This window comes from Larus michahellis, chromosome 25, assembly GCF_964199755.1.
Source record: "Larus michahellis chromosome 25, bLarMic1.1, whole genome shotgun sequence".
NCBI classification, from domain to species: Eukaryota; Metazoa; Chordata; class Aves; order Charadriiformes; family Laridae; genus Larus; species Larus michahellis.
The window spans coordinates 1,708,504-1,732,954 of NC_133920.1; the positions used below are offsets into that span (position 1 = coordinate 1,708,504).

Genomic DNA, 24,451 nt, shown 5'->3' on the forward strand with positions numbered 1-24,451 from the left:
CCTCCACCCCTCGAGAGGATTCAGCGAGGGTTTTGCCACGACGCCGGAGCCCGGGGAGGGCGGAAGGAAACGCGCAGTGGCAGCGAGGTCCAAACAGGCACTTTTTATTCGTGGTGGCAAAGGCTGACAGCGACAGGACGGTCACACGCGAAGGCGCTCCCGCCGCAGATACGTCCTCGCGCAGGAGCCCTGCTGCATAGTAAGGAGTAATTAATGCCTCAAAAATACATTAAAAAAAAAAAAAAGAAAAAAAAGAAGGAATTCTTTTTGTAGCTCAGCCCTGCGGTTTTTAGCTTTTTTTTTTTTTTTTTTTTTAATAGTTTTTTAACTCGCCCCGGCCTGATGCAGGGCAGGATTCGGAGCACCCGCGGTTTGCAGTTGCGCCTCGATACAGAACAGAGCCCGATTATTCCCAAAGACGGACAAATTTAATGCCTTTAAATACACAGTGTTACACGGGAGCCGCCCGCCAAGCGCATGGATCCATCCACCTTTGCAGAAATAAATAACCCAAGTCACGGAGTGGAGCCTTTCCGGACACCGAAATCCCGCCGGACACCTGCCTTTGTCTCAGTGGATCTGACTTTTTTCTGAAAAAAACCACTTTTACTGGAAGATTTGCCTCTCTGCTTTCCGAAGCTCTTGGCGAGCAAAAAGCCGGCTGCTCCTTTGGCGTATTGGGAATGGGAATCCCTAATTCTTCTCCTCAAACACCGCATTTACGGAACGCAGTGGAGCCAGCCCCGCGTCCCAGTAAAAAATAAAACCCACTTTTTGCTAAATTTATACTCAACATTTGTATTTCCAGACCTAAAAATCTGCTGTTGATGCAAATCAATGGAATTCCTGACGGGCTATTTCAGACCCGGCGGTTCCCCAACCTCCCTATAAAAAGAGAAGAGCTAAAAGTCGAGGAGATGGGAGTAAACTCCCCCTAGAGAAAAAAAACCAAAACATTTCAAAGCAGAAATAACCCCAAACCTACCTCAAAAACCTACCTGAGGGAGAGGAAAGAAATGAAAATAATTCAGGAGCAGCAGCAGCAGAAAATGATTTCTCGCAGGTGCTAAGGGAATATATTCCCTTAATTATTCCTGCTTAGCCCCTGCCCCAAACTGAGAGGATTCTCCTCTTTTTAGCTTTACTTTTTTGTTTCGGCTTTATCTTAACCTTCGTCTTTTCAGCTCTACCTTTACCTTCGCCTTTTTAGCTTTACCTTTCCTATTCAGCTCTACCTTTACCTTTTCTTCTTAACTCCACCTTTCCCTTTGCGTTTTCTTTTTAGCTCTTTCCCCTTGGATCAGCCCCGCCGAGACGCGAGGAAAAAAAAGGCGCTTTATTGGAACGCAGGTGTTTAATGCCAGCCACCGCGGCTCTCCGCCAGCTGTGGGCTCAGGGGTTACATCTCCGCCTGCCGCCAGGTAGATATTTCAAAATCTGTCACAAAAATAGGACTGGGAGAGGTGAAAATAACCAAAACAAAGCAGTAAAAGCAAAATATACACCACCCCCCCCCAAGCCATTTAATAATTCAGATAGAAAACACTCCTTGTTTCTTACAAAAGTCCCGCGGGGAGCTGAAGATGACTAAGAAACACGGATAAAAGAAGCAAAACACCTCCTTTAGCACAAATTCGAGGTGGCTGAGCAAACTTTGGGGTGAATTTGGCGACTGCACCTGGGCAAGCCTCCTCTTGCTCAAAGGCCACTTCAGCCGCTGCGCCCGGCAGAGGAGGTGGTGGAATTTTGTTCGATTTGGGGTTTAATACTGGAGTTTTGGTGATATTTAACCCCCCTGTAATCTATTTCTCCTCCTTTTCTCCTGCCAGGAGCTGCCAAAGGTCGGGACCTTCCCATTGCGAAGAGCAGTCAGCCCCAAGCCCAGGCGCTGCTGCGGCATCTCGGGACGTTAAGGCATGTTGTTTGTTATTTGGTTTTGCTTAAAATTACCTAATATTAACCTAAAAAAAGAAGATATATACATCACTCCTTCGCCACGGGGGGTTTCCTACATTCCTCACTCAGGCAAAGCAGTTTGTTCGAGGGTTAGGGAAGGCTTTGCTGGAAATTGTTATTTTTTTTAATATCTACTGCAGGATTTTTGGGGGAGGAATCAGCAGAAGCTGTCAGTAAGACACAATAACTGTCCAGAGCGTCCCGTCTGTTTGAACACTCAAAGCCCTGCTCGTTAACCCCCTCGTTTCCCTCCACCTTGGCCCATGTCTCAACGCTAATTAGCATTTTCCTAAAAGAATTAATCGTCTACGTGCGCTCAGCGCAACCCCAAAGCCGGGCCCTGAGGCGTCTCCAAAGGGTGGCCAGAGAAGCAAGGCCATTTCAGCTCTCTGGGGCAGAATCATCAACTGCAATTAAATATTTTAAGGAGGGGGGTGGGGGCTGCAAATTAAAATGAAGTTGAGGAGCTGCTGAAACCCATCCACGGCTCCGTGGGCCACCAGCGCCTGGATCTACCGGAGCGCTACGGGATGGCCGCACGCAGCCGACCTGAAGGGAACGCCGTCTTTTGTTTTTTTTCCTTTTTTTTTAACCAGTAGAAAAGAAAATTACTAAATCCAATTCAACTCGCTTCGGGGCATCCCGGAAGGTGGAACTTTGCCCGGTCTGGGATTTTTCCGCTGCTTTTCCCAGCGCCCGCGCTGGCGGCCGGGGACCACATTGGCTGCGATGAGTTTTGCTAGAGCCGTCTTCGTTTAGCAACCCCGACGATTTAAGGCTGATTAATTAACAATAACCCCGTCCACCTATGCAGCGAGCCCCCCCGCCTTCTGCTGCTTGCCCGCCACAGAGGTCGGGAGACGGGGATTTGGGTTTGTTAATGAGATTTCCGCGTGGGACAAATGATGCTGAGCGCCGGGCGGTATCCTGCACTCCACTCCCGGGAAGGAGGAAAGGCCGAGGGCAGGCTCTAGGCCTCCGGCTGACCTTTGTTCGTCTTCTTCAGCAGCTTTTTCAGGTTGGGCGACATAAAATAAGGCTTTTCGGCCGAGCCATCGTTACGCTCCAGGTCTTCCACTGCAAAGAGAAACCCCCCCCAGCCCCACGCAGCGATCGGGGAGCGGGGGGGGGACAGACACGGAGGTTGGCTGTGGCAGGAGGCAGGGCAAGGGGCCCAAAGGCAGAGAGATGCTGGAGGAGCAGACGTCCTGCTCGTTTAATAATTATCTTTGATAGGAATAAAAGTCTTTTGGCTCATCCCGGCCCAGGGGGGTGGTTCTCCCTGTGTCTCAGCTAAATGCCCTCAGCCCTAAAACCGCCGCAGCCACGTTTTACAGGGAGCAGAAACAGGCTGATATTATTTAGAAGAAAGCAGAGGGTTGGGGGGGGTGGGGGGTGTTGGCTGGGTTTTTTTTTCAAGGCAGGGGAAATTTTAACAGTGCCGTAGAAATAAAGGGTTTTCTCCGGCTCTGCCGGCTGGGAGCACCGTTCCCCTCCTCTACGGAGCGCCGCTCTCCCTTTGTGCAGCCCAAAAATCCCTCCTGACGCCAGCACGAAGCCATTTCTCTGGGTATTTGCCCGGCGCCGCTCGCCCTCGTTAACACGCCCTGCCTACAGAACAATTAGGTGTGTTCCCAGCACCCAAACGCGCAGCTCGGCCTCCCGCTCTTCAAAAGCAAAGCGGCTGCGCCAACAAGAAGCGGTAGGAAAATCACAGCTGCCAAAAAAAAAAAACCCAACCAAAACCCAAGAAAAAAACACCCTAAAACCAAACAAACCCACAAAGCCCCAGCTTCTGAGCCGAGGGAAAGCGCCCTGGGGGATTTCAGAGAGGGATTTCAATATTTCTCTGTGAGAAAAACAGGAGCGTGAACACTACGGCTTTGTCCTGAGAGGGCACGACTCGAAAGACGGTGCTCTCTGTCTGCCTGAGCGTTTGTAATCGGAGATGTGGCCGCAACTATTCTGGCTCTGCGTGCAGCCAGAAGGGCATTTTTTTTAAAATCTTCATCATTTCTGGACTATCAAGAGCAGAAAATGAGGTCCCACAACCCCCGCCCCGGCCCCAGCCTGCAGGTCTCTACGTGTTTCCACCTATGGTCTGCATTAGCGTGGAAATTTGTTACAGCCCGGACCAGGCAGAAGCCAAACCATCAACTCAACCACCTCGGAAAGGGGGGTAAAAAACAGCTCCCAGGACGAGCCACCACATCCCTGCAGCAATTAAACCTCTGCGCAACCAGCAAGAGAAACCCATTTTTTAACGAGGGATGCCGAAATCTTGAGTTTTAATGGCCTGCAACTGGCGCTGGCTCTTTTTGGCTTCCCCTAAACCCGACGGCGGGAAGGAAACGGGAGTTTGCGGCTGCAAAAAGGGTGAGCTCCGTTTTGTGATGCAACTGACTTTCAAAGCCAAAGACCTGCCATCCCCCCAGAGCGATCTTTTTGAAGTCCAGTTTTGCATAGAAAAGAGCGGGGCGAGGAAAGAGGCCGGTTGCTCTTTGCTGGGGGCGGAACACAAGAGGAAAAAACGTGGAGACACCAGTTTGGGAACCCACCGGGCCCATCCCACAAAACCGCCGTCCCGCCACGCCAGATGCCTCCTGGGAGGAGAGCACCTCGCCCAGCCTTTTCCCACACGGGAACAAAGATCTCCGGCTCCAACACGAAAACACAACTAGATATCGGCACCCAGCTCCTCGCCGGGTGCCACCGGGGACACGTGGGACCCCGGATTAACTCTGGGTGATGCTCTGGGTTGGTTCTCTCGGTACAAGAGCGTTCATTTTTGGGCAGGAAGGTAGGTTTGATACAGCACGGGACACCGAGGAATCGGCACCCCCTCCACCCTCAAGGCTTCGAAGGAACATCCAAGGGAAAGATCTGCGGCGTGGCTGGCTTAGGAGAACGCCGCTTGGGTTGGGGGACCGAGAGAGTCCTGCGGCCCCCGCCCCGGGCATGCAGCCTTCCTCCCCGGGCCACCCCTAGCCTTGGCTATCGGTGCTTTTGGAAGGCTCTAGGTTCCCCTTCAGCAGGATCTCACTCAGCTCGGGGGACATGTAGTAAGGCCTCTCGGGAGATCCATCGTTCCTCTCCAGATCTTCACCTTTTTTTCGCAACCCCAGGAAGAAGCGGCCGTGATGGGGAAGAGTGAAAAAGAGTGGAAAAGCCGGGACGGGGTGGGGGAAGGCAGGGCAAAGACGAAGGATGGAGAACATGTGAAGAGAGACAAGAGGGGGAGAAAAAAAGAAGAAAAAAGAAGAAAAAAAAAAAAGGGAAAATTGAAGTTAGTTGCAGTTAGGTTCCCCCAAGACCAAAGCACCAAAACAGAAAGACCAAGAGAGAGACCGCAGGAGCCCCAAGGACAAGCCGTGGGTTTCCGTTGCCAGCAGGCGGGGGGAAGCAGAGGCTGGTGAGAACGCAGGTGGGAGTTGGGGAAGGAAAAAGTGGGAGGAAAAACCACATGGAGAGGCCATGGGAATTGGGAACAACCCCCCCCAAACCTGGGGTTCAGCCCTGAAAGGAGGGAGGTTTTGCTACCGCAAACTCCTGCCCAGCGGGAGATGGACCCTTGGAGGCGGACACTTACAGAAGCAGAGGAAGAGGGTGTCCACGCACATGCCGTAGACGCTGAAGAACCCGTGGGCGATGAGGTAGGAGCCCACGATCACCGTCTGAAAGAGAAATTGCGCCGTCACGCCACGACCTGGCGCCACGCAAAGCCCCGGCTCCCTCGGCCGGGAGGAGGAAACCTGCTGAATCCCAAATTCCCCAGGGAAAGGAGGAGAAACGAACAGGGTAGGACTGTTCAGACCGGCCCGATTCGGGACAAAAGGCCTCAGGGAGGACAGTGGACGGGGGCCAATCTGGGCAGCACTGGGAAGGGCGAGACGCCTCGTCGCGGCTGGCCGAAACAAAGGGCTTATTGCGATGGGGACGGAGAAAACACCTCCAACAAAGAAAGTCCTTCAGAAGCAGCGAGCGGAGGGGTGTTTTTAAGGCGTTCGTGTTAAGGATCTCTTTCTATCGCTTCTGAATTCACCAAAAAGATGAGAAAGCAGCTCACCAGAATGGGGACCCAGTAGTAATTGAGGGACGGCGCTGTGTCTTGGACCAGCTTTATCCGATGGGTGAAGAAAAAGAAGGCAAGGATTCCTGGAAAAGCAAATGATGGAAATGGCTGCGGGAGGCCGGTCAGAAGAAAGGCAGGAGAAGGGTGCAGGGAAGGTGTAAAACGGGACGGAAAGGAACGGTTTTCATGGGAGGAGTGAAGAGAGGGGAGGTTTTGGGGAGGCGTAACCGGCTACGAGAGCCTCCAGCAAACTTCCAGTCTCCGGCACTTACCGACGCTTCCCACAATGAGGAGTTTCCCGAGGAAGAAGAGGAAATCCGTGACTTTATCTAGAACAGCCACCCTGGAGAACAAGAAAGGGATGAGCATCCACATCCGCTCCCCACCCCGAATTCAGAAGGAAGCGTAGGGGGGGCAGGGGGGAGGCGGCCGCCAACGTGGACATATGTCGCAAACGTGGCATAAAACACCGCGAAAGCCTCAAAACAAGGCAGGCGCATCGGGGGGGTGGCCTTTGGCAGCCAGAGGGACTTGGAAATAACGGAGAGCAGAGCCCTGGCGCCCACCAGGATCTCACCTAATGATGTTCCTCATCAGCAGGAAGAACGCGTTCCTGGCTGAGGTGCAGAAGTTGGTGCCGTAGACGGCGATCTAGAGGGGGGAAAAAGGGGCAGAGAAGAGAGAAACGGAGCCGCGCTGAGTTTCCCGCTAAGAAGAACGTGCGATTTATCCCCTCTTTGAGTAAAACTCGGATAAGTCCCACCCTGGAAGTGCTTCTGCCTCCACTGACGGGTCAGGCATTGTGGAGACTGAGCGCTGGAGCCCCCCCCGCCCCATTTATCTCTGAGAAGGTCCCTCCCAAAGTTAACGTGACATGGCCAAGGTCGAGGCTTTCCAGCGAAATGGCTGGGAAAGGCTGAAAAGCTTCGTTTTCCCATGACGGTTCTCAACAGCCACCCAAAGAAATCCCCGAGAGCGTGGAGACCCCCCCCTTCCCCCACCGCAGTCAGCACCCTTTGGGCGTTAGCGCTGGGAGACTCTTACCATGATGTACGCGTTTCTGTTCAGGAACTTGATGAATTTTTCCAGGCACCAGAAGCAGCACTTCAGGCAGCTCAGGAGGAACTTGGCAAACTTATTATCTGCAGCTGGAGGAACGCCATGGCGGAGGGTGAGCGGCCAAAAGCCACGGACACCTTTTCGTGCAGAACCAACTTCAAGGTCCCTCACAAGACGTCCCACAGCTCCTCCCCCACACCCCGCAGCCTGTTCTCAGCCTCCTTGGGAGGCCGATACGGCTGCAGACGGTGGGACGAGCCTCGCGCGCTCTTCCCACGCTTCTGCTTTATTTCAGGATCAATAAGAGTCGTACGGCCGGATGCCGACGTCCCTGGTGCCTGTACAGACAACCCCGGGCTGGTTGATTTAACCCGGCAGCCACGGCGCATCCCTCAGCTCCCACCCCATGGAAAGTCTCTTGGAGGAAGAGACAACTATGGGATTCTAAAAGGAAAAAAATCTCGATTCTCTATCGAATACTGAAGTTATTCCCCTGGACATCAGCCATGAGCTCTGGCACCAAGGAAAGAAGCAGCAGCCGACCTCATTCATCCACTCATTTGCCATTTCAGCTTCGGTACCTTTTAACCTGTGGTCCAGATACTCCAGAGTCACCCTGATGACTTGCACGATGGCGAGGATGAGGGAGCCGAAGGCAAGCGAGCCAGTGTGGTACCTGGGAAAGATCCCTCTGGTTAGAAGGGGACAGCCTCAAGAAGGTCACGAGTCCTCCTTGGGAGGGACGTACCGGAGTGCGCGGCCGAAGGCGGAGAAGAGGGGGAAGGCGGGCATGTCGTCGGGTTTCTTGAAGGCCCAGTAGTACGAGGCGAAAGCCCCTGCCAGCGTCACCTGGCCCAGTGCGATCACGAAGTTGGCGAGCCAGAAGAACATGAAGACGTTGAAGAACTGGAGGACGATGAGGTACTTGTGGTACGCTGTCTCACCCCCGTAGAAGGCGAAGAGGCACTGGGCGTCGGGGCACAGCTTGGTGACGTTGCTGGTGTTGAAGGTCTAGAGAGGACAGGAGATGCTCACACACTGCAGCGGCCAGAGACGCCCCACGAGGCGAACCACCAGCAGCTTTCGCTCAACCCAAAGCGACCGCGACTTTCAGAAGATGTTATCCCGCTTAATTTTTCACCCGGTAGCGCTTGCTCAAAGCGAAAAGCCAGCTTTGTGCATGCAATGGCTCGAAGTAAAATAACGAGGTGACGTAAACGAGTTCAGAAAGGCGGAATTTCGCTTGGGAGAGCCTGCGGGCTCGAATCGCCACCGGAGTATTTTTCATGCGCTGAACAATCTTATCTCTGACAGGTTAAGCATAGCATTCGGGTGAGTTTCCCCACGTCCTCACCTCCGGTTTGCAGGTCTGCCCAGAAAACTGGCACGCTGTCTCGTTAAACACCTTATAGATCGCCTCGTTGGAGGTGGAGAGGAAACTGCAGAGCGACGGTTAAGGAGATTTCCCAAACCTCAAGCCCGAATCCTTGGCATCTTTCACCTGATTCTGCCTTCACCCGCCTCCCCCGATGGCTTTTCTACGTTGGGTTTCGGTTTAAGTGAAACTGAAGAGACTGGAGCTGGTGGTTTTGCGAATGGATGTGTCACTAATCCTGTAAGATGTTCAGCACCCTGGAAGACCTTTGCTTTCTGAGGAGCTTCCCTTCCGTGGGAGGGGAGGCACGGGGAAGACGAAGAAGAGGAAGAGGAAGAGGAAAGGATACACGGCAGTGCTGGCCCAGTAGGCGATGCAGAGACACAGCAGGAAGAAGGTGCACAACGGGAACAGCAGCGACGTCATGATGTGACCGACAGCCCTGCCGAGAAGATGGTTAAAACCCAGTTAGAACCCTCGCGGCGATGGGAGGACCTCAGCGGCCGTCCCCGAGTCCTCCCGCCGCGACGGGTGACAATGGCCACCTCCAGCTGGGGACAAAGGTGGGGGACACCCAGACCTGCTGGCCTCCTTGATGAGCGCGATGGCGATGAGGATCCTCTTGCGGAGGAAGATGAGCAGCAGGATGATCACCACCTCCACGATGCACAAGATGATCACTGGGAGGAGAAGGGGAGCCGCGGGTGGCGCAAGGGTACCGGTGGCACCCGATGGCCACCTTTAGGTGGCCTTTGCCTTCCCTCACGGCACCAAACGCTCCTCAGGGGACGTCCAGCACCGCGATTCACGTGGAGAAGCAGCCCCGTGGCAGAGGCGCTATCAAGCAAAGCCGCCCTCCTGAGCTCAACCCTTCGCAAAGGGCCACGAGGAGACCGAGAAGACCCCAAACCTCCGTGCCATCACTTCCCGAGCCCTGTCCCCTCAAAGGGACCGGGGCTGGGGCATATCCGCCCTGTCCCATCCCGCGTCCCGAGGAGGACGGAGACTCACTGAAGGCCAGCCACGTCTGCCGCAGGTGGAGATAGACGCGTAGGTCGGTCTGAAATCCCAGGTCCGCCAGGGAGACATCAGAACCCGCTTCCCCTTTTAGTTTTGCGTATTCCATGTAGCAGTGGAAGATCCCTGCGGCGAAAAGCAGAAAATTGGCACATTTGCACTGAAATGGGGAGACTGAGGCGCCGGCAACCTCTGCTCAGCCCCACCGATGCCCATGGTGAGGTAGAAGCCACCACGAAGGACGCTGTGTATGAACTTTCTTCGTGCAAATCCCACTTAAGATCATGGAATCATGGAATGGGTTGGGTTGGAAGGGGGCTTAAAGACTCTCCAGTGCCACCCCCTGCCATGAGTGGGAACATCTCCCACCAGCCCAGGTTGCCCAAAGCCGCATCCAACCTGGCCTTGAACCCCTCCAGGGATGGGGCAGCCACAGCTTCTCTGTTCCGGCATCTCACCACCCTCAGAGTGAAGAATTTCTTCTACTATCTCCCCTAAATCTCCCCTTTTTCAGCTGAAAACCCTTCTCCCTCGTCCCACAGCTCCCCTCCCTGATCCAGAGTCCCTTCCCGGCTTTCCCAGAGCCCCTTTAGGGACTGGAAGGGGCTCCAAGGTCTCCCCGGAGCCTTCTCTTCTCCAGGCTGAACCCCCCCAGCTCAGCCTGGCCCCACAGCAGAGGGGCTCCAGCCCTCGGATCATCTCCGGGGCCTCCTCCGGCCCCGCTCCCACAGCTCCGCGTCCTTCCCATGGCTCCAGAGGGGCAGAATCCCCCCTCCTCGCCCTACTGGGGATGCAGCCCAGGCTGCCGGTGGCTTTCTGGGCCACCAGTGCACGTTGCCGGCTCCTGTTGACCTTCTCCCCCACCAACACCCCCAAGTCCTTCTCCTCGGGGCTGCTCTCCAGCCCTTCACCCCCCCAGCCTGGATTTGACCTTGGATAGGGAAAGGAAGATGGGAAAAGCCAGGGAGAAGCTCCCGACCCCTCGCTCACCGTAGCCCAGCACCAGGATCACCATGACAATCATCACCCAGACCATGATCCCGGCCAAGAAGCGGAGCAGGACGATGAAGATGAAGCTGGCCACCATGGCGATGACGAGACCTCTGCGGGAGGAAGGCGGCATCAAAACCCCCGGCAATTCCCCCCCACTCCCCAACCGCTTCCCTCCATCGCTCTCCTTCCCTGAGCTTTAAATGACGGGGCAGCCTTAAAAATGGGAATTCTTGATGGCGGAACGTGAGTAAAATTGCTCCGAAACACCCTCTGTTTGGTTTGAATGGAAATTACGCGAAGGCCGGGGGAGGGGGAGAAGTTAAAATATTGGTATTTTGTGAGTTTGGCCCCATGTTTGAGCGCGGCGCCGAGGGAAGGGACGGCCGTAATGCGCCGCTCGGCCCCTTGCTCACATGATTATCCAGTACCAGGAAACCGTGTAATCTTCAAAGATCTTCATGGCCAGTTGTCTGGTTTCCAGGACCACGTTTGCTTTTCTGGAATACAAAAAAAAATAAATTCCACAAATGAAGCGGAAGCCGGGGCAGGGAGAGAAGAAGCGGAGGAGCTGCCTCAATGGCCCCCCCCTCAAACGGCTTCTGCCGGATTCCCCCAAAACAAGAAAACGCCTGGCACCGTTTTTCCTTCGAGCCGACCCCACCGTTTCCCCTTCAGCCCCGTTTCAAACCCAGAACGTGGCTTTCGGTGCAGGATTTCTCACGAAGGCGAGACCGCGGCCGGCGCTTTCTGGCATTTTCCGCCATATAAATCAGTAAATGGAAGCGGTGGAGAAGCGCCAGCGGATAAAACCCAGTCTCTCTTCGCCGTAATAAGGAAGAAGCTCATGAAGAGGTTCCCCCTGCTATGGTCACATCCCCACCGCGTCCGGCGCTCGCTCACAGCACCGCGCCGGCAAAGGCTAAGCCACGGTGGCGTGGGGACGGTGGGGGAACTCACTTGGCCCCTTCCAGCAGCTCGGTGACGTTCCTCCGGCGCCCGTGGCCGTCGTCGTAGGTGGTCTCGTTGCCGACCATGATGACGCCCTTCTTGGCCTGGATGGCCGGGAAGCATCGCCGCGCCACTGCGACCCGCGAGAGGAGGGGGGAAACTCAGTGCCGCCAACCTCAGCCGCTCTCGGCCGACCCCCCCGCCAAGGGAAACGAGCCCAAACCCCCTCCCCGTGGCCACAATGCATCCCCAGAAAGCCCAAACGGAAGCCTGCGACCACCCCTCTGAAACAAAAATCCCGGCAGCGACGCGGCCGCTTCCCCCCAACGGCGCCACGGAAGCGAGCGGGCTCATTAATCGACTCATCGTTAGCCCTCCGGACGTACGTGGGGTGCTGGGGATGATCATGGCCGGGCACTCCTTGTCCTTCAGCACCTGGATGGGAGGCTGGAATGGGGGGGACACAATGCCGGACGTTAACGCTGCGGCTGAGGAATGACGCCGGCGGGGAACGCCGCCACCGCGCCCTCCATCCCCCACCTTCTGCAGGTTTTTGAACTCGGGGACGCAGAATTGGCGATAATACTCCAACTCGGCAGGCGTGCGGGAGCCGTAGGCGCTCAGGTACGTCAGGTACCGATCCGGACATTTGCTGACGCAGATCTGGATGGGAGAAGAAAAGACGTGAAGGTGCCGGGACACCGGAAAATCCTTCGGCTTATCCCCCCCCCGCCGAGGAGACGCGGAGCATGGAAGCAGGGACGCGGGGGCTGGTACCTGCGTGGTGGGACATTGAAACTCCAGCAGCACCAGCGGGCTGGCGCACTTCACGATGTCGAAGTAGAAGAGGAAAGGTTTCTTCCTGCAAAGCAAAGCGGGCAAAAAAAAGCACCACCAAAAAACCCACAAAAAGCCCCAATTTGGGGAACCGCCTGCCCTGGGAGAGGCGACGGGAAGCACCCGCATCCCTGCGCCCCGGGAAAGGGGGAACGCAGAGCGTAGGGGATCCCAAAAACCCCCAAATTCCCCCCAAAAGCAGGCACTGGAAAGCTGCTGCGGTGTTTTTCTGCCTCTCCCGGAGCCAGCCCAGGGTTACGGTGACCCCAGCGGCGACGCCGGGGGTCGGACACCCCGTTGGGGGGACACCTCCTCGTTGGGGGGACACCTACTCGTTGGGGGTTCCCTGCTGCCCGCAGAACTGCCCGCGGCTGTCGGTGGGGTAGATCACCTTCCGGGGGTCTCCGTGGGTCCAGGCTGCGCGGGAGAGGAGGCAGAACGCCGCCGGTTGTGGTTACCTCGCTCTTTTATCCCCCGCGCCACCGCGGGGACACTCCTGTCCCCGACGGACACGACGCCCCTCGGCACCGCGGTTGCCACCCCGAGCTTTCCCGCTTGCCGCCGCGGTGAAAACCGGTGCGGGAGCCCCCCCACCGGGTACGTACCCACGATGCCCACCACCACGTAGCCCACGATGGCGAGGACCAGCAGGACGCAGCAGACGACGTCGGTGCAGCCCCTGCAAGAGGAGCGTTTGGGGACCCGCGGGGGGACGCGGTGGCTCAACCGCCACCTCCCCGCGGCCGCCGGGGCCACCCGCCACCTCCCCGCGGCCACCTCTTACCTGTCGTAGATGGGACCTTTGAAAGTGGGGTCATATTTTTGCGGCGTCCCTGCGGAGAGGATAAAATGGAGGGCGATTCGAGGCTTCCCCGGGGTCAAGGTCCCGCCCGCCCGACCCTGGTGGCTTCCTCCAGTGGAGTGACCGCGTCAGGGGACAAGGGAAGAGCCACGGATCTCGTCTCTCCGGATTTCCGCAAGGCCTTTGCCGCCGTCCCCCCGCAACAGCTTTCTCTCCGCGGCGGAGAGATACGGATGCGATGGGTGGACAAGGAACGGGCCGGATGGGCGTGGTGGTCAACGGATCGACGTCCGGATGGAGAGGGGTGACAAGTGACGTCCCCTCGGGGATCCGTACCAGGACCGGTGCTCTTCAATATCTCCATCAGTGATTTGGGATCGAGCGCACCCTCGGCAAGTTTGACGGTGGCACCAAGCTGAGTGGCACGGTGACACGCCAGAGGGATGGGATGTCACCCAGAGGGACGAGATGTCACCCAGAGGGCCCCGGACGAGCCGGAGAGGTGGGACCGTGCCAACCCCATGAAGTTCAACCAGGCCAAGCGCGAGGTCCTGCACTTGGGGGTCAGGACAATCCTCGTTAGGGATACAGGCTGGGGGGGGACGGGATGGACCCCCCAAAGACCCAGGGGACCCCACCAGAGGACACCCAAGGGACCCCCCCAGAGCTGAGGGGAAGGTGCTGGGGACACATCCCGGGGCCAAGGGGACCCCCCAAAGTCCCAGGGGACCCCCCCAGAGCCCCAGAGGACACCCCAAGAGACCCCCCAGAGCTGAGGGGAAGGTGCTGGGGATGGGATGGACCCCCCAAAGACTCAGGGGACCCCCCAGAGCCCCAGAGGACCCCCCCCAAAGACCCAGAGGACTCCCCAGAGTCCATGGGGACCCCCCCAGACCTGGGGGGCAGGTGCTGGGGACACGTCCTGGACCCCAGGGGACACCCCAAAGTCCCAGCGGTCCCCCCAGAGCCCCAGAGGACACCTCAAGGGACCCCCCAGAGCTGGGGGGCAGGTGCTGGGGACACGTCCCAGAGCCAAGGGGACACCCCAAAGATCCAGGGGACCCCACCCAAAGACCTAGGGGACCCCCCCAAAGTCCCCCGATGCTGTTTCCCACCCCCTGTCCCACCGCCCTCTGGGGGCAGAAAACAATTCCTTCGGAAAAACCCCGTTTCCGCGCGGTTTTCTCCAAAAAAACGCTCCCGGGATTCTGCCCCAAATCCCCGGGGAACGGCAGCACAGGCGGCGATGCCGGGGGCGGGGGGGGGGGGCCTGGCTGTGTCCCCCCCACCCCACCCCCATCCAGATCCCCCCATGGCTCTGGGCCCCCCCTCCCCGGCCGGCTCCTGCTGTATTTTTAGGGTGGGAATTTGGCCAGGGATGGCAGCGCGGGCGGGGGGGGGACACGGGGGGCTGGGGGGGCCTCTTGGGGGGCTCCAGGCAGCCCCACAGCAGGGACATGTCTGTTTGGGGGGGGGAATTTGTGGGGGGCTCCAAGCAGCCCCACAGCAGGGACATGTCTTTGGGGGGGGGCATTTTTGGAGGGGTCTCCAAGCAGCCCCACAGCAGGGACATGGCTGTTTTGGGGCGACATTTTGGGGGGGGGCTCCAAGCAGCCCCATAGCAGGGACGTGGCTGTTTTGGGGCGACATTTTGGGGGGGGGCTCCAAGCAGCCCCACAGCAGGGATGTGGTTTTTGGGGGGGCATTGGGGGGGGGGGGGGCCTTTTAGGGGGGGCTCCGAGCAACCCCACAGCAGGGACGTATCTGTTTTGGGGGTCCAAAACCCCCAGCCCCCCCCCCAGCCCTTTCCGATAGGGCTTCACCCCAAAACACCGCCATGGTGGGGGTCACTGCTGCGGGGGGGGGGAGGGGGTAACAAGGAACGATTCTACCCCCCAGGGACCCCCCCAAAACCCCCCCAAGAGCCAGCAAAGGGCGGCTCCGGCCGCGGGAACCAGTTTATCCCAGTCGTTAACCATTAACCGCCGGCGCCAGCGACGCCGACCTACTGGTTATACTGGTGCCGCGGTGAGGGCGGCCCCCCCAGACACCGCAGGCCCCCCCCAAAACACCTCAACCCCCCCCACACACACATCCGCAGCATGGCAAGAACACGCGGCTGCTTTTGCTTTTGCTTTGTTTTGCCTTTTTCTCCCCCATTTTGAGTTTGTTTTTTTCCTCCTTTATCTGATGCAGTTTAACTTCCTCCTGCCCGACCCACAGCGAGCGGCTGCCCATGGGGCCCCCGACCCACGGCGAGTGGCCACCGACCCACAGCAAGCGGCCCCTGACCCACGGCAAGAGGCCACCAACAGTGCCCCCAACCCACGGCAAGCAGCCCCCGACCCACGGTGCCCCCGACCCACAGCTGGACTGCCAACGGTGCCCCCGACCCACGGCAAGTGGCCCCTGACCCATGGCAAGTGGCCACCGATGGTGCCTCTGACCCACGGCAAGTGGCCCCTGACCCATGGCAAGTGGCCACTGATGTTGCCCCTGACCCACAGCAAGCAGCCCCCGACCCACAGCAAGCAGCCCCCAACCCACAGCAAGCAGCCCCTGACCCACGGTGCCTCTGACCCACAGCTGGACTGCCAACGGTGCCCCCGACCCACGGCAAGTGGCCCCTGACCCACAGCAAGCAGCTCCTGACCCACGGCAAGTGGCCGTCCACAGTGGCCCCAACCCACAGCAAGCAGCCCCTGACCCACAGCGAGTGGCCACCAACAGTGCCCCTGACCGATGGCAAGTGGCCCCTGACCCACGGCAAGCAGACACTGACGGTGCCCTCGACCCACAGCAAGTGGCCACCAATGGTGCCCCCCGACCCATAGCAAGCAGCCCCCGACCTGCAGCAAGCAGCCACCCATGGTTCCCCTGGTGCACGGCAAGCGGCCACCGACCCATAACAAGCGGCCACTGATCCATGGTGAGTGGCTACCGACCCACGGCCGGACTCCCAAGCCCCCCGGAGCCTCGTGTCCTGGCAGCCCCCCCGGCCCCCCCAAACGGTGAGTGGGCACCGAAGCCTTACCGTGCTTGCCGTAGTAGTTGTCCCCCTGGCCCCCCATGCCGGCCAGCACCCGCGCCTGGGCCCGTAGCCGCCCCTCGGCTGTTGCCCTGCCGTATGCGCCGCCCTGGGCGTGCCGTCACCCGCCTCCGGTTAAACACACCGAAACCCCGCTCCACGGCGCGCAAACGCGATGTTAAAGGCGCAGCTGTTTTCCGGCACTTCCCACAACCCCCCCCCCGGCGCCCGGTAGCCACCGCCACGGCACGGTGGCCACCAGCAAGCGGGGAGCGATCTAGGGCCTGGTAAAGCCAAGCGGCAGCGAGCGAGAAGGAAGAGGGGCTGGTGTGAAGCGGAAAACTGCGCCAGGCCGGTGACGCCGGGGCCAGGGCTCGCGGTGATGCCGGTGCTCATGGTGACACTGATGCCAGTGCTCGCAGTGACACCGGTACCGGTGCTCGCGGTGATGCCCGTACTGGTGCTCGCAGTGACACCAGTGCCTGCAGTGACACGGGTGCTCGCAGTGACACCAGTACCAGTGCTCGCACTGACACCAGTGACACCAGTGCTCGCGGTGATGCCCGTACTGGTGCTCGCAGTGACACCAGTGCTTGCAGTGACACGGATGCTCACAGTGACACCGGTACCGGTGCTCGCGGTGACACCAGTGACACCAGTGCTCGCAGTGACACCAGTGCTTACAGTGACACGGGTGCTTGCAGTGACACCAGTGCCACCAGTGCTCGCGGTGACACCGCTGCTCAGAGTGGCACTGGTACTCATGATGACACCAGTCCCAGTGACACCGGTACTGGTGCTTGGGTTGACACTGGTGCTCACGGTGATACTGGTGCTCACAGCACCACCGGTACTGGTGCTCACAGTGACACTGGTGCCAGTGCTCACGGTGACACCGGTACTGGTGCTCGTGGTGATGCCGGTACTGATACTCGCAGTGACACCGGTACCGTTGCTCGCAGTGACACCGATGCTTGTGGTGACACCGGTACCGGTGCTCGCGGTGATGCTGGTGCTCGCAGTGACACCGGTGCTTGTGGTGACACCGGTGCCAGTGCTCGCTGTGACACCGGTACTGGTGCTTGGGGTGACACCGGTGCTCACAGTGACACTGGTGCTCACAGTGACACCGGTACCGGTGCTCGCGGTGGGGCCGACGTTCGCAGTGACACCAGAGCTCTCAGTGACACCGGTGCCAGTGCTCGTGGTGACGCCGGTGCTCGCGGTGGCGCCGCGATGGCCATCCCCACCCTGGGTTATATTTAGGCGATGGATAAATAACCGGGGGGGGGGTGGGGGTGGGGAATGGCCCCCCCCGTCCCGGCGGCTGGCGGGGGCCACGTCCCGGCGGCAGCGCTCATAGGCTGCCGGTGATGTCAGGGCGGCCGCGACTTACACCCGCCGAAACCGCTCGGGAACAAAAGCTGGGGTCGGCGGGGGGGAGGGGGGGGGCTCTGGGTGGACCCCCCCATCCATTAACATTAGGGCGGGGGGGACGCGGTGTCCCCCCCATCCCCAAATATTGGGGGGAGCTGGTGGCCAGCTGGGCCGCGGGTGCCACCGCGAAGGGGTGACGGCGCCAGGTCTAGGGTCCCCCCCACCGCGATACAAGGGTTCCCCCCCCCCCCCGGCTTGGGGACCACCAGGAGCCTCCCCCAGGACACCCGCACCCCCATGGTGGGGACTGTCCCCCCCACCGGCTGCACCAGCACCCAGGGGTCCGGCACCGGCACCCCCCCAGGGATGCGCTGAGCCCCCCGGGCACGGCCCCCCCACCACAAGAGAAGCCCCTCCCTCCCCCTCAGGTTGGGGGGTACCGGGACCCCCAGAGAGGGCACGGCATCTCCTAAGGGTGGGGGGGGCCGGGGGGCTGGGGCCCCAAAAACCAGGGGGTCCCCAAACCCCAAGGGTCCCCAAGCTCGGGGGTCCCAAAACCCGTCAGTCCCCAAAACTGGGGGGTCCCCAAACATGAGGTTCCCCAAAACCCTGGGGGTGCCCAAAACCCTGGGGGTCCTGAACGTGGGGGGGGCTCCTCAAGCCCAGGAGGGTCCCCAAACCCTGGGTGTCCCCAGACCTCGGTGTCCCCAAGCCCTGGGGGGGTCCCTAAACCCAGGAATCCCAAACCCTGAGTGTCCCCAAACCCGGGGGGTCCCCAAGGCCGACGGGTCCCCAAACCCATCAGTCCCCAAACCTGGAGGGTCCTCAAACCTGGGGGGGTCCCCAAGCCCGGGGGTCCCCCAGCACCGCCCCCCCCCCGGCACCCGCCCACCCCGGGGGACCCCGTGCAGGCTGTGGGGGGTGCGGGGACCCCCGGAGGCCGGGGGGGGCCGGGGGGAGCCCCGGGGAGGGGGGCGAGGGGGGGAGGCCGTTCCCGGTACCGTAAGCGCCGTCGGAGTCGCTCCTGCCCGCGGGTCGGTTCTCCATGGCGGGGCGGCGGCTCCGGGATGCTCCGGTGGCCCCCCCGCGTCCTCCTCCTCCTCCCCCGGTCCTCCTCCTCCTCCTCCTCCTCCTCCTCCCCCCCGGCCCCGCCCGGGGGCTGCGCCTGCGGCTCCGGGGCTACCGGGCCCCCCCCCGCGCCGCTGGCCCCGCCGCTCCGCCCCGAACCGCCGGGGGCCGGGACCCCCAGGGTGGAGGATACGGGGGTTATGGGGGTGCAGGGACCCCCAGGATGGGGGATCGGGGGGTGCAGGGACCCCCAGCGTGGGGGATATGGGGGTCTGGGAATGCAAGGACCCCCCAGGGTGGGGGATATGGGGGTTATGGGAGTGCAGGGACCCCCAGAGTGGGGGATATGGGGGTCTGGGAATGCAAGGACCCCCCAGGGTGGGGGATTTGGGGGTTATGGGGGTGCAGGGGCCCCTCAGGGTGGGGGATATGGGGGTTTGGGGATGCGGGGACTCCCCCGGGATGGGGGATATGGGGGTTATGGGGGTGCAGGGACCCCCCAGGGTGGGGGATATGGGGGTTTGGGGATGCGGGGACCCCCCCGGGGTGGGGGATATGGGGGTTATGGGGGTGCAGGGGCCCCCCAGGGTGGGGGATATGGGGGTTTGGGGATGCGGGGACCCCCCCGGGATGGGGGATATGGGGGTTATGGGGGTGCAGAGACCCACAGGGTGGGGGATCCTGGGGTCGGGGGGGTGCAGGGACCCCCCAGGGTAGGGTTTATGGATGTTTGGAGGTGCAGGGACCCCCCCAGGGTGGGGGATATGGGGCTTATGGGGGTGCAGGGACCCCCCAGGGTGGAGGATTTAGGGGTCTGGGAGTGCAAGGACCCCCCAGGATGGGGGTTATGGGGGTGCAGGGACCCCCCAGGGTAGGGTTTATGGGGGTTTGGGGGTGCAGAGACCCCCAGGATGGGGGATATGGGGGTCTAGGGGTGCAGAGACCCCCAGGGTGGGGGATCCTGGGGTCGGGGGGGTGCAGGGACCCCCCAGAGTGGGGTGGGGGACCCAGGGAGCTGAGCAGCACCCCCCCCCCCCCCCCCGAGCCGGTCTAGGAGTCCCCTGGGTGTGGGGGGGGTCCCAGCACAGGCCCCTCCCCAAGACCCCCAGTTTGGGCTGGAGGTGGCTGTGTCCCCCATGGGGTGGCCGATCCTGGGGGCCCCCCCCACCCCGTGGCCCCCCCCCCCCCCCCCGCCGTGGGTGGCTGTGGGGCTGGGCCGTCCCCTTTAAGGCCCCACAGGGCGCAGCCGCTCACCTGGCGCAGGTGACGGTGACGCGGGCGACGCGGGTGCCGCCATGGCCGCCTCCGCCCTCTTCATCCTTGACCTCAAGGGGAAGGTGAGACCCCCCCCCCAGACCCTAAAATTACCCCCCCCACACCACTAGGCGTGGGGGGGGACCCCGCTGTCCCCGTTGAAGGTCAGCCAAGGTCAACGGCGGGGCCTGGCTGTGACCCCGCGTGACCCCGGCGACCGAGTGGGTGATTTGGGGGGGATGAGGGGACTGGGAGGAGTTTCGGGGGGAGGTTGTCTCACCCCTAATATTTTTGCCCCCCCCCCCCCCCCCAGCCTCTGATCAGCCGCAACTACAAGGGGGACGTGGGGCTGGGGGAGATCGAGCACTTCATGGGGCTGCTGCTGCAGCGGGAGGAGGAGGGGACCCTCGCCCCGCTCCTCACCCACGGCCACGTCCACTTCCTCTGGATCAAACACGCCAACCTCTACCGTATCCTCCCCGCGACGCCCCCCCCCGGCAGCACCGAGACACCCCCCCCCATCTCCTTGTGCACCCCCTTTCCTTAACCCCCCCCCGCCGCCGACAACCAGTGGTGGCCACCACCAAGAAGAACGGCAACGCGTCCTTGGTCTACTCCTTCCTCTACAAGGTGGTGGAGGTGAGGTTGGGGAGCTTTGAGGGGGGGGAGCTGGGGGGGAGAGATCCCCCCCATTTTGGGGTGTTTCTCTCCCTGGGGGGGGTGATGGGTGCTCTTGGTGTCCCCCCCCAGGTCTTCTGCGAGTACTTCAAGGAGCTGGAGGAGGAGAGCATCCGCGACAACTTCGTCATCGTCTACGAGCTCTTGGATGAGCTGATGGACTTTGGCTTCCCCCAGACCACCGACAGCAAGATCCTGCAGGAGTGAGCGGGGCCGGGGGGGTCCTGGGGGGCGTCGTAACCCCCCCACCCCCCCTCACCCCCCCCGGCGCCTCCTGCTGCAGGTACATCACCCAGGAGGGCAACAAGCTGGAGACAAGCAAGTCCCGCGTGCCCACCACGGTCACCAACGCCGTGTCCTGGCGCTCTGAGGGCATCAAGTACAAGAAGAACGAGGTCTTCATCGACGTCATCGAGTCGGTGAACCTACTGGTGAGACTGGGACACGGGGACCTGCAAACTGGGAGGGGAGGGGTGTTGGGGTCCTGCCACGGCAGGGGCTGCAGCTGGGTCCCCGGTGGGGTGGGGGAAGAGTGATGGTGGTGGGAGCAGTGATGGGGCCAGTTGATGGTCACGGTGATGCTGGTGGGACTGGTGATGGTGGTGGGACCAGCGGTGGGGCTGGTGATGAGGATGGTGATGGAGACGATGATGGGGCCAGCTGATGGTCATGGTGATGCTGGTGGGACTGGTGATGGTGGTGGGACCAGCGGTGGGGCTGGTGATGAGGATGGTGATGGAGACGATGATGGGGCCAGCTGATGGTCATGGTGATGCTGGTGGGACTGGTGATGGTGGTGGGACCAGCGGTGGGGCTGGTGATGAGGATGGTGATGGAGACGATGATGGGGCCAGCTGATGGTCATGGTGATGCTGGTGGGACTGGTGATGGTGGTGGGACCAGCGGTGGGGCTGGTGATGAGGATGGTGATGGAGACGATGATGGGGCCAGTTGATGGTCATGGTGGTGCTGGTGGGACTGGTGGTGGGACCAGCGGTGGGGCTGGTGATGAGGATGGTGATGGGGATGATGACGTTGATGGGGCTGGTGATGGTGATGAGGATGGTGACATTGATGGGGCTGGTGATGAGGATGGTGATATTGAGGGTGATGAGGGGGGTGATGAGGATGGTGGCGGTGACATTGATAGGGCTGGTGATGATGATGAGGACGATGATGTTGATGGGGCTGGTGATGGTGATGAGGATGAGGATGGTGACATTGATGGGGCTGGTGGTGATGACGGGGACAGTGATGGTGATGGGGCTGGTGATGGTGATGAGGATGAGGATGGTGACATTGATGGGGCTGGTGGTGATGATGGGGACAGTGATGGTGATGGGGCTGGTGATGATGATGGGGACGGTGATGATGATGGGGACAGTGATGATGATGGGGACAGTGACATTGATGGGGACAGTGATGATGATGGGGACGGTGACATTGATGGGGACAGTGATGAGGATGGGGATGTTGAGGGTGATGAGCGTGGTGGTGGTGACATTGATGGAGCTGGTGATGGTGATGAGGATGAGGATGGTGATGTTGATGGGGCTGGTGATGGCGACGGTGATGGTGATGGGGCTGGTGATGAGGACGGTGATGGTGATGAGGATGGTGATGGGGCTGGTGATGAGGATGGCGACGTTGATGGTGATGAGGATGGTGAGGGTGATGAAGCCGGTGCGGGTGCCCGCAGGTGAGCGCCACGGGCAGCGTGCTGCTGAGCGAGGTGGTGGGCACCATCAAGCTGAAGGTTTTCCTCTCGGGGATGCCCGAGCTGCGCCTGGGCTTGAACGACCGCGTCCTCTTCGAGCTGACGGGCCGTGAGTGCCACCGGGTGTGGGGGTGACGTGTCCCTGTCCCTTTGTTGTCCCCCCCCCCGCTGCCATCCCTCGCTCCCCAGGGGGCAAGAACAAGTCGGTGGAGCTGGAGGATGTGAAGTTCCACCAGTGCGTCCGGCTCTCCCGCTTCGACAATGACCGCACCATCTCCTTCATCCCCCCTGACGGGGACTTCGAGCTCATGTCCTACCGCCTCAACACCCAGGTGGGGGGGGTCAGGGCCACCCGGGGGGGACGGACATGAGGACACACGGAGCACAAAGGGGTGACACTTTTCCCCCCCTGCAGGTGAAGCCGCTCATCTGGATCGAGTCGGTCATCGAGAAGTTCTCCCACAGCCGGGTGGAGATCATGGTCAAGGTGAGACGCCGGGGAGGTCACCGCCCGCCATGGAGGGGAGGACCCCAACCGTCCCCCACTTGTGTCCCCTCCCTGTCCCCAAGGCCAAGGGCCAGTTCAAGAAGCAATCGGTGGCCAACGGGGTGGAGATCGCCGTGCCGGTGCCCAGCGACGCCGACTCCCCCAAATTCAAGACCAGCGTGGGCTCCGCCAAGTACCTCCCAGAGAAGAACCTCGTCATCTGGACCATCAAGTCCTTCCCGGTGAGGTTGCCCACCCGCGTGTGTCCCCTCCCTGGGTGTGTCCCCTCCCTGGGTGTGTCCCCCCGGCTGGCCCGGCATCGTCCCCAGCCATGGTGGTGCCGCGCAGGGCGGGAAGGAGCACCTGATGCGCGCCCACTTCGGGCTGCCCAGCGTGGAGAAGGAGGAGGAGGAGGGACGGCCACCCATCGCCGTCCGCTTCGAGATCCCCTACTTCACCGTCTCGGGCATCCAGGTGCCACCCGGGGACGGGGACAAGGCCTGCGGGGGTCCCCAGGGTGGTGGCCCCATGAGTTTCTGGGATGGGGTGGCGTGGACGTGGCTGATGGGGTCTCCAGGGAGGTGGCCCTTTGTGTTTCTGGGCTGGGGTGGTGGGAACGTGGCCTGTGAGGTCCCTGGGTAGGTGGCCCCATGCATTTGGGGACAGAATGGAGGGGACATGCTGGGGGACGTGGCCCGTTGTGTCCCCAGAGTGGTGGCCCCATGGGTTTCTGGGCTGGGGTGGTGGGGACGTGGCCCATGGGGTCTCCAGGGAGGTGGCCTCATGCATTTGGGGACGGGATGGAGGGGACACGCTGGGGACAATGCCCGCGGGGGTCCCCAGGGAGGCGGCCCTGTCCTTTTTGGGGATGGGGTGGTGGGGACGTGGCTCATGGGGTCTCCAGGGAGGTGGCCCCTTGCGTCTTGGGGACAGGGTGGGGGGACATGCCGGTGGGGTGCCCAAGGTGGGGTTGGGTTGCCCAAGGCAGGGTCAGGGTGCCCAAGGGAGGGCTTGGGTTGCCCGGGGGGGGGGGGGGTGTTGGGGTGCTCGGGGGGGGGTCAGGGTGCCCAAGGGGGGGTGTTGGGTTGCCCAGGGGGGTCTTGGGGTGCCCAAGAGGGGGTTGGGGTGCCCGGGGCGGGGGACAGGGTGCCTGGGGGGGGGGGGGTGTTGGGGTGCCCAAGGGAGGGGTCAGGTGCCCAAGGGTGTGTCATGGTTCCCAAGGGGGGTGTTGGGTTGCCCGGGGGGGGGCCAGGTGCCCAAGGGGGGTGTCTGGGTGCCCAAGGCAGGGGTGCCCATCTCTGCCCGCCCCCCCCCCCCCCCCCCAGGTTCGGTACATGAAGATCATCGAGAAGAGCGGGTACCAGGCGCTGCCCTGGGTGCGCTACATCACCCAGAGCGGGGGTGAGTCCGGGACCCCCCCCGGGACCCCCCCCGGGACCCTCAACCCCCGACACCCCCCCAAACCTCCGGGAACCCCCCTAAACCCCCCACCCCTTCTCACTCCCCTCTCTTTCTTTTGCAGACTACCAGCTCCGCACCAGCTAAGGGGGGGGCCCCGGACCCCCCTGGACGTGTCCCCCCCCCGGGCCCGGGGGTCCCCTCCCACTGCGCCTTCCCCACGCCCCCCCTTTCTTTTCTATCCCTATAAAGACGGATTCGAGACCACCAGCCCCGTGGATCTGTTGGGGGGGGAGGCCTGGGGGGGGGGGACATCGTGAGAATGAGGGGGGGAAGGAAATGGGGGGCTGGGAGGGTGGGGGGGCGCTCTGGGGGTCCAGGGGCG

At 61.1% G+C, this 24,451-nt stretch overlaps 2 protein-coding genes across 5 annotated transcripts; one reads left to right on the top strand and one right to left on the bottom strand.

Annotated features, from left to right (window-relative positions):
- Positions 1-88: 88 nt before the first annotated feature.
- Positions 89-18,598, bottom strand: SLC44A2 (solute carrier family 44 member 2 (CTL2 blood group)). Of its 4 annotated transcripts, none has more exons than XM_074567116.1 (22): positions 18,466-18,598; positions 13,042-13,090; positions 12,863-12,936; positions 12,590-12,674; positions 12,198-12,282; positions 11,961-12,083; positions 11,807-11,867; positions 11,430-11,553; positions 10,886-10,969; positions 10,470-10,582; positions 9,474-9,605; positions 9,043-9,142; positions 8,812-8,904; positions 8,442-8,526; positions 7,836-8,098; positions 7,669-7,763; positions 7,073-7,176; positions 6,606-6,679; positions 6,301-6,371; positions 6,023-6,111; positions 5,546-5,630; positions 89-5,062 (listed from the first exon to the last, which is right to left on the bottom strand). In XM_074567116.1, the coding sequence occupies exons 1-22, from the start codon at positions 18,509-18,511 to the stop codon at positions 4,941-4,943; spliced, it is 2,157 nt and encodes a 718-aa protein (XP_074423217.1). In that variant the 5' UTR covers positions 18,512-18,598; the 3' UTR covers positions 89-4,940. The 4 variants fall into 4 exon arrangements, with proteins under 4 accessions (XP_074423217.1, XP_074423219.1, XP_074423218.1 ...); XM_074567118.1 differs by having other exon boundaries at positions 89-3,033; positions 18,466-18,597; XM_074567117.1 differs by lacking the exon at positions 18,466-18,598 and adding an exon at positions 16,094-16,237.
- AP1M2 (adaptor related protein complex 1 subunit mu 2) lies at positions 18,566-24,335 on the top strand. Its single transcript, XM_074567122.1, has 13 exons — positions 18,566-18,729; positions 19,796-19,869; positions 20,100-20,256; positions 20,358-20,425; positions 20,537-20,667; positions 20,748-20,895; positions 22,164-22,290; positions 22,371-22,513; positions 22,597-22,668; positions 22,752-22,910; positions 23,017-23,142; positions 23,994-24,069; positions 24,191-24,335. The coding sequence occupies exons 2-13, from the start codon at positions 19,828-19,830 to the stop codon at positions 24,211-24,213; spliced, it is 1,272 nt and encodes a 423-aa protein (XP_074423223.1). The 5' UTR covers positions 18,566-18,729; positions 19,796-19,827; the 3' UTR covers positions 24,214-24,335.
- Positions 24,336-24,451: the final 116 nt, after the last annotated feature.

What these genes read in the sequence shown, in the direction of transcription:
- SLC44A2 (XM_074567116.1), bottom strand. Translation starts at nt 18,511, where the DNA reads ATGGAGAACCGACCCGCGGGCAGGAGCGACTCCGACGGCGCTTACG. An exon ending in CGTGGTGGTGGGCATCGTGG is followed by an intron (nt 12,675 to 12,862) that starts GTACGTACCCGG and finishes TCTCCCGCGCAG; the next exon opens with CCTGGACCCACGGAGACCCC. An exon ending in CTCATCAAGGAGGCCAGCAG is followed by an intron (nt 8,905 to 9,042) that starts GTCTGGGTGTCC and finishes TCTTCTCGGCAG; the next exon opens with GGCTGTCGGTCACATCATGA.
- AP1M2 (XM_074567122.1), top strand. Translation starts at nt 19,828, where the DNA reads ATGGCCGCCTCCGCCCTCTTCATCCTTGACCTCAAGGGGAAG. An exon ending in CAAACACGCCAACCTCTACC is followed by an intron (nt 20,257 to 20,357) that starts GTATCCTCCCCG and finishes GCCGACAACCAG; the next exon opens with TGGTGGCCACCACCAAGAAG. An exon ending in CCTACCGCCTCAACACCCAG is followed by an intron (nt 22,514 to 22,596) that starts GTGGGGGGGGTC and finishes CCCCCCCTGCAG; the next exon opens with GTGAAGCCGCTCATCTGGAT.